The sequence below is a fragment of the Pagrus major genome, chromosome 7 (genome assembly GCF_040436345.1).
Source record: "Pagrus major chromosome 7, Pma_NU_1.0".
Taxonomy (NCBI): domain Eukaryota; kingdom Metazoa; phylum Chordata; class Actinopteri; order Spariformes; family Sparidae; genus Pagrus; species Pagrus major.
Window position 1 is genome coordinate 28,642,892 of NC_133221.1, and position 16,567 is coordinate 28,659,458.

Consider the following 16,567-nt stretch of genomic DNA (forward strand, 5'->3'; position numbering starts at 1 on the left):
GCCAAGAAAAACCTGATCACAGTCGACGTAAACACACGTAGGAATGCAATGAGAGGCAGGGGCATTTACATTTAAGTGTCAGAGCCAAAATAATCACAGGTTTACTCTTCAGTCCAGCGAGTCACAGCCAGGTTCATTTTTATTCAGCACAGATGCGACTACAAGTTTATGAGCTATATACATAAGAATGTGGGGTTCTTTTCACCGGAAACATCGAATTGGTGATTCGAATACATTAAGGAAAACTAGTATTTCAAAAAGCTAGTAAAACCATGAATGGTTTATCAAATCCTGATAAAGCATTGATGAAATATTTTACAATAGAGTAAAATAAGATGGAAATTAACAGCAAAAGGCTTGCATTCACAGATCCCAGAGCATGAAGAAGGCTGTCGTTTCACCGGATCTGAAAAACAAACAAAATACGAAGCTCGTCAGTGAGGACAAAACACATCATGACCAAATGACTGATTAGATGCGGATGCAGTGTTCACTCTCTTCTGGAAATAATCTGATCCGATCTGCTGTCCAGGACTAAATGATTGCAGCTCTATTGTTATTATTTAGCAATTGAACAAAAGTGCTCAGTAAGTAGATTTCACACAATGATTCTCTTCGTCAAGTGTTGTTTTTACCTCAAGTTGCTTATTGCCTGAGGGGCACCTCATCACTACAATGGACCAACACTTACACTTCCTAGTAGTTGCACTGCTTGCCAAGACAGCTGTGAGGACTTTCTCAAGGAGTAATAAGTTCTTAGAGTGGATTAATTTCATGATTTCATTTCTTTGGTGTGACTCATAGTGAAGTGAAGATACAAATCACATGACGCATATCAGAGTTTCTGTGGTAAATATGAGAAAGATACCTTCCTCCTGAGACAGTCACATAATGTTTCCCACCAGCTACCTAACAAACCCCAAAAGTTATAGAAAACATGTTCACAATGCTAGAATATTTAACTCCAATACCATGTTCGATAACATGGGCAAACATTAACACAACATTGAGGGAATAAAAAATAAGAATTAAGAATTAAAACTAGCAGAGAACAGCAGAATGACTGTTGGAAACATTTATTTATTTATTTATTTATTTTTTCTCCTCTCTCTAGATTAGGTCTTTAAAAATACAGCTGTGCGCCAACTTGCTGTCAGAGAGAACAGAGAGCGAAAAAGCAGAGTCGGCACTGACGTACTGATACCGCATTAAATGAGTATTGAAATGGATTTAAATATTCTGATTGACATTGCCAATAAATTCATATTTATACCACTCATCTGTGGTATGCCATAACATGTCCATGTAAGAAAAACACACACACACACACACACACACACACACACACACACACACACACACACACACACACACACACACACACACACACACACACACACACACACACACAGCGGTTTATCCAGTGGTGGAAAAAGTATTCAGACTTTTTTCCCCCCGGAAAATACAAAGGTTGAATCACAGCACAAAGGAAGCAAGTCTGCTCTCATCAACCAAAAGAGGAAGAGACTTGTTTTCCCCAGATATTATCCCAAAGCAATGGTGAAACAACTGGAATAATTCGACACTGCAAAAGAAAAAGAACCCTACTGATGGAAGCCAACTTTCGTAGTGGCCCAATCGTATAATTACATCATCATGTGACGCGTTGGGGCCCCCAAAAACCCTTCTTCCTGTAAGCTTACATTGTAAAAGAAGCAGTTGTGAAACCATGGAGAAATTATTTTTTTTGAGCGTCACAACCCCCGTACCAAAGGAACTCAAGACAAAACCAGCTTTCTTTCTATTTGATCAATAAGTAACAGAACCTGGCTACTTATTAAAAACAACCGGGTGTTTAACTCTGCCTTTTTATAGCACTGAGATCTGTGTTTCTTTGGACTCTTTACAGTTGATCTAATTCTTGCAGTAGCCAGGCTGCTAGCTGTAGCCAAGGTGCTAACATTGTCTTCGCGACAGTGGCACCAAGAGAAGTACCACAGGGAAACACTAAAGGGCGGGAATTTGAAAAGTTGCTTATTTCTGCTTTAAGTATTATTTAGTAAAATCAAAGTATGAAAAGTAGAAATACCCATTGTTCAGTAAAATGGTTCCTGTCAGTGTTGTCTATAATCTTTTTAGTTTCATATTGTTGCATGTGGCTGCTGCAGATGTTTAAAGTCGAGCTCAATTTAGTTACATTACATATTGTTGGGTAGTTTAATCTATGGCATATTCTATATCATCATATGTTGTCCTGTGAGAACTAAATATCTCTAAAAAGTTTCCTGAGCTAAGAAAAACATCCTGTTTTCAGCTTTGTGACAAAGAATTTTCTGGCTAATCCGCAAGTGCTTTTAAATCATTTATTTGGCTCAATAAGTTATCTACATCTCCATACTTCATTGGGCAGGAAGGGTATGAAAGACAGTAATCTATTCTTCTTTAAAAGCCACATGCCTTTGCGGAGGAAAATATTTTCACACATTTTCATTTAAGGCAAATTTATACCACAAATTCCCCAGTTATTACAATTTAATTGGATCTTTTTAACTTGGACTCCATACAGGAATTTGCACAAACAGATTTGTTCTTATGAGGCATGTACAAGGGATTAAAGAGAACACATGAATCATTTTGTGTAAAGAACTTCCTCCCAGGCACAAACAAGAACTGATGAGAGGTCCATACCTGCCGCTGCTGTCATTTCCAGACCTCACTCCACGGGGAAAAACACTTATCTGATTGAAGTTCACAACGCTTAACAGCTGCTTAAATATGATACTAAAAGAAGACAATACATACAACTAAGACAAACTTAGTGTATATTTAATATTCTGCTCACCAGCATAATCATGACTCGCCAATTTCCTGAGGTTTTTTTTTTTTTTTAAAACTTAGAATTCAATGGCATCAGCCAGGACATTAAAACCAACGCCTGAATAACATAGATCGTCTTGTTATGATGCAATGTTCGCTGCAGAGCAAGTATGGCAAAGGCACTCCCCATCACACCTTATCTGGTCATAATAAACAGGTCAGAATCACCCAGAGAGGTTAAATTCCAGGTAACTCGGAAGAACAGATGGAGCTCTTCTTCTCTTGGATAAGAAGCTGTAAGTTAGAGAGCAAGTCAAGCTGCATTTGACTTGCTACTAGATATGCCCACAACATATCTTAAATACTGGTTTACTAAAGATATAATTGGGCTACGGTAGACACGTTAGGTGTTTTACTTGTCTGAAAGAAGAGATTTCATTTGACAAGAAAGCTGAATGATCCCTCACCGTGTATTTGTCCCATTTCTTCTCAGGATCGTACGGCTCCCAGCGACTTGCAGGGAAGATGTGTTTGTTCTTCTCATACCAGCTCCTTAGCACCACTTTACCTGCATGAGACTTCAGACAAAAGAGCATAACTGGTTTAACTCTGACATGGCTTTTAAATGAGGGCACAGTTGTCAGTCGCATTGCCGTCCCACCCAATTAAAGTGACAGGATATTAATAGGATATACAGGCTGTAAGTCTTGTCTGTCATGTAATGTATCTATAGGGATTGATGTCAGGCCCTTAAAACAGAGTTTTTCAGTGAGGCATGTCAGTTTATCATGATTAAGTTTGACATATGGCGCGGAACAATAATGATTTTGGATTTTTCTCTCTTATAAGCAAGTCATTTGTGTGAAGAGGGATTAATAGACTCATTCTACCGTCAGTCTCCCACTGACGCACTATATGTTAACTAGACACTGTCGTAAAAAATATGCATGTGTGGTATTCCCTGCAAAACAGCAAGAATTTCATTAAAGCAACATTCAGCAACCTTAAAATAACAGCCTCAGAATCATGTTGATGGTACAGTGTCTTGTTACAGGGTGAATGGTGTCTCTGTCTCAATCACTTGTTTCTGCACTATGTAACTTCAGTGAGAGGGTAGGAGGGTAGGTGTGTGTTACATACATGTTTACGTCAACACATAACATTGTTATGATGTAATGAGTTTTGTTGGTGGTCAGCACCCACATTACGTCCGACAAATTGTTATGGACCTGGGAATTGTCTGTATGACAGGGGTGTTGAACTCAGACACTGTGGGGGGCACCAAATAGCACAAAATGCCAATTTCTACATAATGTTGCTTTAAGCTGCCGGTGCAGTGTTCCTCTTTGCCTCGTTAGCTTCACAGTCAAATCAGTAAATGATGTTTTATGAGAATGACAGACAAAACTCTAAATCTTAGATTATAAAGGAAACTGGAGCAGCTGCTGAAATCATCATCTTTTACATTTTTTTGCATCAAGGTTGACTTTGGTTCACATAAACCAAACCTTTCTGATCTTTTCCATTCACAATCTCTTCTTGCTGTTCAGAACTCCTCACCTCATCTTTCTCCACAGTGGCATCGTTCACCAGTCGAATATCGTCGTGGACGTCAAAGCTGAAAAGAGGACCTGAAGAAAGAAGATAAACTGATTAGAAAGGCAGGAAACACAGCTTCATTTTGTTCCATTGTACAGAGTCAACCACTTTTAGTTACTCAAAACATAATGTGTAAAAACAATCAAGATATTGCAAATCAGAAGTTGAAAGCTGCTTTGTTCACTCACCAGATTTGCCTCTGGCTTTGGTCACAATGAAGTCATAAAAACTGTGATGCTGAATGAGACAAACAGATACACTGCTGAGTGAAAAAGTGCTGCTGCTGTTGGACAAATTAAAATATATATTAAAACGTATAAACTATTGACAGCAACCACAATGTCTTTTAATGTCCAAGAATCATTTTTGAAATCTCTCACTTCCCCAATATCCTTGGAATAATAAACTGTAACTTTAAAAACTAGAATTACCACATTGCAGTTGTATGCCTCCTTGGACCGGTCAAGTTGACTAATGGCCAGAACATTTCTTGCAGAATATTATGATGTCACAGTGTATTAAACCTGTGACATGTTATCAAAACGTCATACCTTCATCATTTTATCCAATTAGACATTTTTATGTCAAATTATATGCCAAACTCTTGAATGAATTACAGAGTTACGGTCAAAAATGTGTTTTGTGAAGTCACAGTGACCTCTGACCTTTTGCCACCAGATTCTAATCAGTGCATCCGTGATTCATAGTGGACAAATGTACCAAATTTGAAGAAATTCTCTTGAGGCATTTCTGAGATATTGCGTTCATGAGAATGGGGTGCTATCGGGTCACAATGATCTTGACCTTTGACCTTAGGCCATCAAAATCTTGTCAGTGAACATTTGCACCAACTTTGAAGAAATTCCCTCAAAGAATTCTTGAGATATCGCAAGAATGGGACGCCTCTGGCCTCAGCTGTCGGCCGAGCTGAGGCATAAAAATGAAATAGAAATAAAAATTTTTCACATTTGCCCAGTCTGGGTAAATTCCCAACTTTAATGAAAAACAAAAAGTCTACCAGTGCTATCAGAGCGTGAATCTAAATACAATTTCTTTGTGATTCTTGGAGCGAGTTCCCAAACACATCTAACACTTCTAAGGTCACATGAAGTGAAGGGTATCAAAACAGAGTGAAGCAACAGTTGGGCTGTGGTTCTCACAGATGTGTTAGTCAGATAAACAATACATACGTGTGGGATTATCAGATCCTCTTTGATGTACATCAGCTGCTCCACTCCAGCAGACCTGTACAAAGAGGAAATTATTGTAAAATGATAACAAGGTTGCCTCACTTCAAGGTGAAAGTGGGAACTTTGGCAACTCGTGGTTGTAGCAAAAGAGACACTTTAGTGGTTAAAACAGGAGTGGCAGAGAAGGGAAATATCCATCTCTTTATCTATATATATTTTTGACTCTATTGTGGCATCAGCCATTTTCTAAGGGGTGGTCTGCTGTGGCAGCACAATCATGACTGCTTACAGGAAGAGACTAGACAAACTGATCAAGAAGCAGGAGGTAGGACAAAGGAGGACGATAGCTAAGCTATTATCCCTGGTGGAGAACAGTTCCCATCCTATGCAGGACACTCAGAGCACTGGAGAGCTCCTTCAGCAACAGCAGGTCCTTCCTTCCTGCTGCTGTCAGACTGTTCTACCAGCACTGCTCCCACTAGGGTTCAGTTATTCTGAGCATTCATCTCCAGGTCCAGAGAAAATGACTGTGAGATTTGATTGAGATCTAAAATAAAAACAGTAAGTGGACATTAAGGTATTTTTTTACACTTACTGTTCCCAAGTTTGAGAATACTTTTCAGTAATAGGTGAGTGACTATTATCCAAATCCACAATTCAATATGACTTTTTTATTTATTTATTTTTTGTTATGCCATTGTTAGATTATCAAGTCTTGATTTGTAAAGATCAACAGATCATCGGTTTTATGCCAACATCTGTAGTTAACATTTTCAAATTCTTCTTTTAAAAGGCTACAAATCAAGTGTGATATGAGACCCAATTTTTTAATGTACCACATTAAGGCCATATGGTAGCGTAGACTAGACTAATGGTAGACTAATAACAATATTTCACAGGTCAATTTGGAACAAACACAAAAATAGACCGATTATAGCGGCTGATACAGCATTTTTCAATTAATTTCTACTGCAGATGAATATCGGTCCCAAATATTGGTTTTCTGTCTCCTTGATTTCTAATAACGGATATCAGCCCTGAAAAAGCTGTATCGGTCAGCCCTACTCAAAAACAAAAAGTAGTGTCACTAAATGGCAGAAGGCTACTTTACAACACCAGCTTGACTTTCCTCATCTGCCAAAAGTTGGAAGAAAGAAAAAAGGAAAAGAAAAGTAGAATCGCTGATCCTGCTTTTAATTTTGTTAAACAAAACTAAAAGCTCATTCTGTATGATTTTGGATGTTCTAGTGAAATCGTGACAGCCCTGGCCAATTCCAAATTTGGGCTGAAGTAATAATATGAGGCTACAATATGAGGCTATTCAATAATCTAAGACTATACAGGTATGTAGTGTCATATCACAATAACAATACAATATCGATATATTGCCCAGCCCTTTTTCATATTAATCTCCACTGCTCGTACCTGGGACAGTAGGTGATCTACTCACTTGCTGTATTCAGACTTTGTCTCTGCGTGAAAAACTGCAGCTCTCTCATTTATTTGAACGAGGCCAGTCTGACGAAGTAGGGGAAGCTGACACCCAGAGCTCTGGCAAAAACACAAAGGTTCGTGCAGCAACAAAGCTTGAACTTGGCTCAACCTTTGTTGGAGAACAACCTGGATGCTCTCCACCAAGGTGCTGCGAAGGCAAATTGCGCCTGTGCAAGTACTGTTCAGACTTTGGAACACTGACAAACACAAACACTGTATGTCTACTGTTTACTTGGTAACTGTTGCCGACACAAAATGAAACACATATAGTGATGACAACTTTACTGACTGTAATCCTGTCTCAAAGTATGACGCCTGTGTTTTGACATCTGATATGCAGTCCAACTCATGCTGCTACTGTAACTTATTGTTTAGAGACAAGGAAATACAATCCAGAAGGTCATTAAACTAAACATCCACCATACATTCCCCTGGGTTGCTATAAGGCAGGCCTGTTTTCAATCCGAACATGGGATTACACCATCATCAAGAGCGATGAGTTGAGTCGAGGTTAATGTCATCAAGAATGATGACGGTGTAACAAACAGTCAAAGGGCCCCCTTTGACTGTTTGGTGATAATGTCTCCCTGCACTCTCAAACTTTCCTTCGAGTGTTGGAAAGAAGAAATCACAGGAGCAAGATGACCAATCATTATTACGGCTCTGACAAACAGTCAACATGAGTGAACTCATTCATTCATGAATAGTGTATGTTTTGTTAAGACTCCTCTGCTCTATAGAATCTCACCTGAGCTCACTGAAGTCCTTTCTGAGGACCTCCAGGGCCCTCTGCAGAAAGTTCTGGATGGTGTTGCCCTTCTTCATCTGCAGGCGAAATACACACATATACATATTGAAACCATGAAAAGAGTAAATACTATGCTGAGTATATTGTTTGACAAAAGGAACATGGGATGAGTATGTTGTGTCTTTCCCCGTGAATATCTCAGTTTTTGAAAGAGAAAACAGTAAAAGAGTGTTGCAGCTCATCACGCTTTACCTTGACAGTCTTACGATGTCCAGAGCCGTCCCAGTAGCTGAACGTAATCTCAATCTCCTCACCTAAAGACAAACATCCAGCATTAGTTTTGGATTGAGGGTAAGTGCGAGTGTGCACGTGTGTGTATTTGCACATACAGTAGTAAAAAGACGAGACAAATGAGCAAGTGTCTGGGACTTTGTGGACAAAATGTTTTCTTCTGATCAGGGCTAGAGATCTCAGTGGATATATACTACTGAATTGAAGTCGGGATGTGTGTGTGTGTGTGTGTGTGTGTGTGTGTGTGTGTGTGTGTGCGCATGCTGGAGTAATTCCAAAACTCACTCTTAATCTTCTCCTGTTTGAGCTCCCATTCCTGCCTCAGCTCCTCTCTGAGACGATTCTCCTCCTCCTGAACACGAGACCCAGACAAAACCAATGCAGTGAAATTAGAAAGGGTGTCACATTTTACAAAACATTCAGGACTTTCCCTTCTTATCTAAGCCAGGAGAGTGAGATGTGCAAGGAAAGGTTATACAATCGGCAACAGCCACTTCTTTAAGAATTTCCTTTCGCCAAAATATTAACTCAATTGCCACAATCTTCGATTTTCATTTTGGTATAACATTTAAATCCATATGGACATGTATCTGTCGTATCTTGATTTTTTTGTTCATCCAAAGAACACAACTCTCTAAAGGTAAACAGTATGGACTCCACACAAGCCATGCACATTCTCCAGCCTTTGCTACCTTTGTCTACAAAAATCCAGGGAGAGCTGTGACATTATAGACAGAAATCATAAGAAATGAGCATGTCACAAGAAAAAAAAACAAAGATATCTTTGCCACTCTATTATCCATCTGAACCGCCTTATCTACTCGTGTGTGAAATAGATACCAGCCACAAGTGTTATGTAATGTATTAAATTAATCCCAACGTTATGTAAGATACAATTATCCTGGAATCTACTTGTGCTGTACCGCACATTGGGAGAACTGAGATTTAATCTGATTTGGTTTGCATTTACTAGTTACTTCTTGCCCTAATTATCACCTGATTTGTGTGTTTTCAGCAGCTTGCCACATAAGACAGAGCTGTAAATCCTGCCGTTGGATTTGCAATGTGATGACCCATAAACAGCCTGTGAAACACAAATCAAAATATTTCTCAGCAATCTTTTGTCATCATCACACAGTAAAAACACGAGAAGCTCACCTCTCTGTCGCGATCAGGAAGGAAACTTGTGTCCACGTCTGGATTTTTCCCCAGTTTCTTCTTCTTAACTGGAGAGTCTGTGTGACAAAGTCAAACATCTATCAGACAAAGTTCCTAATTTACATGTAACGTCTTGTTTGTTTCATTCATACAAACACCACATTGTGAAAACTTTATGGAGTCTTTTAACTTTATGACATGACTCCAGGTGTTGCAAAGTGCATTTTGTAACCTGTACAAAGAGCCACAGTGGCTGAATCTCTCCGTTTCCAGTCTTTATGCTAAGCTAACTGTCTCCAGGCTGTAGCCTGATATTAACCACACAAACAAGAGAGTGGTTTTAATCTTCTAATTTAACTCACTGCAAGAAATCAAACATGTGCAAAACCCAAAATATCAAATTATTGCTTTAAGTTCTAAGTAGTAGGACTGCAACTCGCGATTATTTTCATTATTGATTATTCTGCCAATTATTTTCTTGTTTCTTAATTAAAGCAACGTTATGAAACATTATGTTATTCAAAATCATGTTGGTGGTACAGTGTCTTGTAATAGGTTGAAAGGTGTCTCTGTCTCAGTCACTCTGCCCCCCTATAATTTGTTTCTGCACTGTGTAACTTGTGAGAGGGCAGAATCAGTTACATACATGTTTACTTCAAGATACAAGCTTTCAACACATAACACTGTTATTGTAAGGATTTTTGTTTCTAGTTAGCACCTACATTACATCTGACAAACTGTTACAGACCCAGGATTTGTATTTACAGCAGTGGTGTTGTGCTCAGAAACTGTGAGGGGGGCCAGATCACACAAAATGCTGATTTCTATATAATGTCACTTTAATCGTAGTCTAGAAAATGTAAAAAAAAAAAAAAAAAAAAAAGGTTTTAAATACTATTTAAAATGCTGATCACAATTGCTTCTTTTGTCCAAACAACAGTCCAGATCCCAAGGATTCTTCATTTACTATTGTAAATGACAAAGAAAGTCAGCTATTCATTACATTTAAGAAGCTGGAACCAGCAAGTGTTTGACATTTTTGCTTGAAAATGACAAATCTTTGACTGATTATCAAAACAGCTGACGATTAATTTTATTTTGATCGAATAATCAATTAATTGAGTCATTGTGACAGCTGTATTAAAAAGGGCCTTAAAAAACCCATACAGAGCCACAATGGACTATACTGTCATGATTACTGACATCACAATGACTACAATAAATAAGTAACAAAATAGTTCAAACTAAATAAAAATACAGAAAGCAGCTGATTCTACAAGTCACTTTTACAAAGGAAGGAATCAGCAATCTTGACATTAAACTTCTATATTCATATAATGAATGCATGTCAGAGTTGACATCGGCACAGGTTTCATTTGATTGGACATTTGATTTTTAACCCCCGCAAGACCCTGTTTAAATATTTCCTGCTTTAATTGACAAGTGAGGCTGTGGCGTTAGACAGGGCCAGCTCAGACTGACAGATGTAGGAGAGAGAAAACAAAACAGATCAGAAAAACAATGACAGAGAGGGTAAAGTATACAGCTGAAACAGATTATTTTTCCCGTTAAGTGTGTGCTTTAACATTCTTAACGTCAAAACTCACAATCCTGCTCTTCCTCTTCATTTTCCTCCTCTTCTTCTTCTTCGTCTTCAGGATTAAATGATAAACTGGCTATTTTCCTCTTCTGTTCCTCCTTTCTCTTCTTCTCTTTCTGCTTCTCTAACTTGCTGCAAACAGAAAAGCATAAAGAAAAGACAACCAGAGTCAAAAGGTAGACAAGATGGTGGCCATACAATCATCATGACACATGATACTTATATTTTTCCACAGAATTAGATGCATTTTTCATATTTGAGTATCATTGGCAGCCAAATTTAAAGGAGTGACCAGATAAACAAGAGTTGGGTTTTCCTGTTGTTTATAAAGGGCCTGTTGGGCTTGGTGTGGCAATCCGGGCTCGACTCCAACCACAGTTTTGATTATTTTTTCATTGTGTTTTGAGGTTCCCAGCAACAGTTCTTTGGGAGTCCAAATTTTTAAGACAAATGTTTCCTTTGGCTTGGAAACGATTGTTGTCACTGGCAGAAAAATATGAATCAGTCCTGTTCCAGCTACTGTGAATTAGTCCAACAGCTTGGACATCACCCAGTTGACATCCTATCATTTTATCTGATGTGTTGGCAAAGAGATTCACCAGCTGCACAGCTTTCATATGGATCGATGTTTTATGTCCCTTTACGTCACTGCTAGTTCCAGTTCATTAACGAAACCGTAAGTGCATCCAAGGACAACTTTGGAATTTGAGAACCGCCCAAAACAAAGCAGGAATCAATCTCAGCACAACATTGTGGTTATCAAGACTCAAACAACTTGGAAAGATGGATTTTTTTTTGGAGCGAATTCAATTTCCATCTCAGTCACATCATGAGTTGTTTAAAGGAGAAGCAGAACTATAGTATGTATAAATGACCTGAACGACTATGCGGCAAGATGCTTCAGTTGCACACTATAAGAAGAGCTACACAAAATACTGAACTGTTTTTATTTAATTCAATTGCATAAATATCTGTATTGAACCCCGTTAAAGAAATAACCGTATGAAATCAAAAAATAATACCTTTGCACAGTACTGTGTATGCGTTATGATTTATTCTTATTTTATATGGCAAAAAAAGATCCCGAGCATGCGCACTCCAGACTTCCGCCGACGGAGCAGGCTAGCCTCCGGTTTAGCGCCCGGCTAACTTGGATGGGGATAAAATAATTTAATCAGGCGGCTCTTCTTGATTTTCCAAATTTTATTGGACCGAATGGCTCAAATTCTGACAGTGAAACCAGTCATTTTGCGGGGTTGTGAGGATCAAAAACAATTATCCACTGTTTTACAGACATGTCTTTCACAATGTTAGCTTATGGGAAAAAGTATTTTTGGGCCCCAGTGCATCACGTGACGATGTAATTACACAGTTTGGCCACAGTGAAAACTGTGGCCTCACGTAGGAAATGGTAAAATGGCCACAACAGCCTTCCAGGCCTGGCACTCTTCTTTGCAGAGGAAGTCCCGGTCAAGCCAACCGCGTTTAATACTCTTCTTCCTTCATTGCTTTTACTGGCAGACTTAAAACCACACCGCCATCCACTGTATTGGAGTACATAACATCATGCTATTCATTGACAGGTGCGCTGACTTTAATAAGGGAGAACAGGATGCGTAGCTCCAAAAATAGAAAATCAATACGTGGCAGCCAATGTTGATATTGTGGTGGAATGGCACAAATAAATTAATGTGTGGGAAACACTGAAGTAAATTGCTGATGCCAGAGCTGATGCATGCTGCGTGATGTATGGAAATTACATTGTTGATTCGAAAAAAAGTGGAATTTGGATTTTATCTTCCTCAGTGGGCAGAACACTCCTCCATCTCTTGCCTCTCCGTTTCACAGGTTATCAGTCTGGGAGATGGGGACACCAGTATTTTGGTGTGTTGTTATTAAGCCAAAGTTTAATGCTTTCATAAGGTACATTTTGTATGATTTGTATGTTCATTCAATGATATATTTGTATGCAAGTTGCGTTGATCTTATTCTAGAATTATGATGGACTGGAGCTTCTGATTGAGTTTACTAACAGACTGAAGTTAGTGAGTTAGTTTAACTGTGATAATACCTTCACTAAACTAACTGATCCCATTAGCTAGGTAACATATTCTACAGTTTTGATATGGTGACCAGGTGTATGGTAGAATGGCCACGTGTTGATTTGATCATGATAGAGATTAGTTCATTCAAAATTACAATGCATTATTTTCTGATGACGTTGAAGTGTGTTGGTTAAAGTTTTTCTACAAGTTTATAATGACCATTGTGTATACTTTTGTTGTTTTATAGCTAAAAGGTTAGTTTATAGCACAATTCATAATCAGATGAGGTTTGTAAATGTTTCACTAAATACAAGACACTCCCATGACAGTAGCTATTATTAGCCCTGTCAATCATTACAAGGCAGCCTCCAATCAAAATAAAAAAGGAAGTGTGAAAGAATGAAAAATACAGTCTTTTTTTTATTAGTCTTTTGTAACATTTAAAGGGAAACTTTGAATTTACCATGGTCTTAAACCCTGTAAAGTTCATGTAAAGGCATTTCTTCATCAATAGTCATATAGTGCAGATATGCCTGGCTTTGGTTTGTTTGTTTGTTTGACCTACATTAGAACTGGTCCCAAAATCTGGCACCAAGAATGTTGGAATGTGGACGTCATGTCTCTTCCTTCTTTTGTAGGTTCCGTGCCCTCCAGCTGCAGCAATGGCGTGGCATGATATCATACGCAAACAAGTGATTAAAGGGTAATTTCACCTATTTTATACATTAAAGTGTGTTTACAGGTCTTGGGGAGTGCAACTGTATATGTGAAAAAGGTAGTATAAAGCTTTATGTAGCTCCAGAGGAAGCTGCATGTAATCTGTTAATTCCTCCAGTGATGTCACTAAGTTGCATTGTGGATAATGTAGGCAGAATGTTTTGAAACGGAAGAAGAATATGTGGAATATAATAGGCGATATCTCTGGTTCAGCCGTATTGATTTTCATAATTTGTTTTTAAACTGTCCATAATGACTGCTACAGTGTTATAGGAGTGCAATGTTAGACAGGTGAACCTTTTTTTTTATATATACCTGGAGCCTACATTACCCGCAACTTTGAGTTACCCTCTAAGTATAGCCCAGCCCTTTGACGCGCTTCTATAGCAGGCTTCCCACCACATTTTGGATCCTGGCTGTAGGGATTTGCTCCCATCCAGCCAGAAGAGCATTAGTGAGTCCAAACACTGATGTTGGGTGATACTGTCTGACTAAAGGTGTTGGATGGGGTTGAGGCCATTCAACTTCCTCCACACAAATTTGGGAAAGAATTTGTGCATATATTGATATTTCATTGTTATTATGATATGAGACTATATATCATCTTAGATTTTGAATATCATTTTGTCTTTTCCTGATTTTTAAGGGATGATATGTGAGAATCTGAGTTGAATCATTGTAACTATTCTTCAACTAAAATTTTTGACAGAATGTGAAGAAATACCATTTTGACATTATGACGTCTATGTTCTGTGTTCCTAGCACTTATGAATTGTTTTGGGGGGTGATTTCAAAATGTCATGGTATATATAATGCATCGTGATATAACCTAAACAAAAATCCTAATATTATTTTAAGGCCATATCGCCCAGACCTAATTAGAACAGGAAAAGCCATTGCCACAAAGTTAGAAAAAAGTGTTTCCCTGGCTTTTAGGCTCATGAAGCCTTAAAATGAATACTTGTGGCCACACATCACAGACTGTGGTCTGAGGTGGGACATAGTTGTGAGCTTCCACAGAATGAGTTTTCTTCCTTTGGATGCTTCATTTGAATGATTTTTTTTAGGCCTGAAGGTGGTACTTCACAAAAAAGCAAAAATTAGAGAAAAGTCCTGAAAGTAAATAAAACTTATTTCCCCCCAATTATCTAGTGGCCCCTCATATATATCTTTGGACCTGGTGGGTCACTTGGTTTGACTATACTACTATGACTGTAGCATAGCATGCAGTAGCATTTAGACTTCCAAAAAAAGGGGCCGAACCCAAACCATTAAAAAACAGCACAGTCCTGTCCACACACTTTGGCCATATAATCTCTCTCTTCAAGAGATAATCTGTTGACTTATCTTGAATTTTCTTATTTCTTGGTGACATTTTTTCTCTGACGTATTTTGAAGTATTGATAGTTTCTCTGTGCACCCAGAAAGGTAAAATTGACCTTTTTGGTAAATTTTTCCCCCAAAATGGTAAAAAAAGGTAATGAAATGAAAAGTATTTAGAACAGCTTACACCAAATAGCTGAGCAAGTGGCCAGTGTAGAGCCATGTGGTTTGAATGAACAACCAAAAACTGCTGTGTGACAGTGAGAACTCACAGCATGAGCTCCTTGGACTGCTCCTTCTTGGCCAGCTGTTTCTCTCTCTCCTTCACCAGCGCCTCCTGTTTGGCCTTCATGTCATTCAGTGTCACCAGACCTGATCAACACATAAAAACAAACGAGTCAAACAACAATAATGTGAACACACCACTGAAAAATATTCTAAATTTCCATAATAACTCAGCTGTAATTCTTTCTGACACTACCTGTATTTAACTAAATTATTAGGGTCCCAGTCCAGGTGTTTTGTGTCCACATTGTAGTGTCACAGGAGGGTTCATGTGCAACAACAAAGATACTTACCAACTGTGCTGGACTTCAGCTCTGCCTCTACAGCATCGTAATGAGCTGAGAATTTCTTATCGATGTTGGACTTGACCATGTTGTCCTGCGAGAAAACAGACACACAGAGGAGACCAGACATTCAGGTGTTTATGGTTATGTTGCCATTACTTTTTGATCAAACATTTTGATTGACAGCATGCCTATAGGGGACTATAATTAGTAAAGCACAAATTTATTTCACAGACAGGTTCACAGTCTGTAGTTATCCTCACCTTGACTAAAATGTTAGGTAGGTAGGATATTGTGGACGCACTGACAGCGACCCCTTCACTGACCCCGCAAGACTGTCCCTCGCGACTCTAGCTACATATTCAAAAGTTTGACGGGTAGCTAATTACTATAACAAGACATAAAGCTTAATGAGCTCGCAGTAATACCGCCCGGCTGATAAACACGTTATAATTTGGGGTACAAAGTTACAAACCTCTGCAATCTTCTGCTTAAGTTGCTCAAGATGCTCTCTCTCCTTTTCTCGTTTTTTCATCAGCTGCATGGCTCTCCCAGCCTCACTGGCCGCTCCTTTGTACTGCGCCATGTTGCTTTCTTTCTTTTCGACGCTTGCTCACAAGAAAATTAAGACACAAACAACAGAAAGAGAGGTTCAGTTCTAAATTAAAACACAAAATTTGCCAGAGATGTGAAGACAGACCTCCCAGCACATCACAACAAGAAAGATGGCGGCGACAAAGTGCATGCTGGGTAGTTTTGATGCCTTCGAGTACATCCGGAAGCGTCGGAATTAAGAGCATGGACCGAACCAAGGCTGACAAATGTTAAAGTGACAAAGAAGAATATTTGATATTTTCTTCACTGAAATCCTTAATGCACTATACACGGAAATAAATATAATTTATTAGAGTTTCAACTAATAATCATTCCCCCAAATTATTATTGATTAATCAATTAATACATGTATCTATTTTACAATACTATTTATTAACTTTAGTCCTCAAAATGTTTAGAGA

The 16,567-nt window shown here is 38.5% G+C and overlaps 1 protein-coding gene across 1 annotated transcript; it reads right to left on the reverse strand.

Annotated features, from left to right (window-relative positions):
- Positions 1-112: 112 nt before the first annotated feature.
- On the reverse strand, positions 113-16,280 carry fam50a (family with sequence similarity 50 member A). Its single transcript, XM_073470792.1, has 13 exons — positions 16,027-16,280; positions 15,561-15,645; positions 15,255-15,354; positions 10,905-11,029; positions 9,298-9,374; positions 8,425-8,491; positions 8,101-8,162; positions 7,849-7,925; positions 5,607-5,661; positions 4,605-4,653; positions 4,378-4,448; positions 3,285-3,395; positions 113-406 (listed from the first exon to the last, which is right to left on the reverse strand). The coding sequence occupies exons 1-13, from the start codon at positions 16,135-16,137 to the stop codon at positions 398-400; spliced, it is 999 nt and encodes a 332-aa protein (XP_073326893.1). The 5' UTR covers positions 16,138-16,280; the 3' UTR covers positions 113-397.
- Between the last annotated feature and the right edge of the window lie 287 nt (positions 16,281-16,567).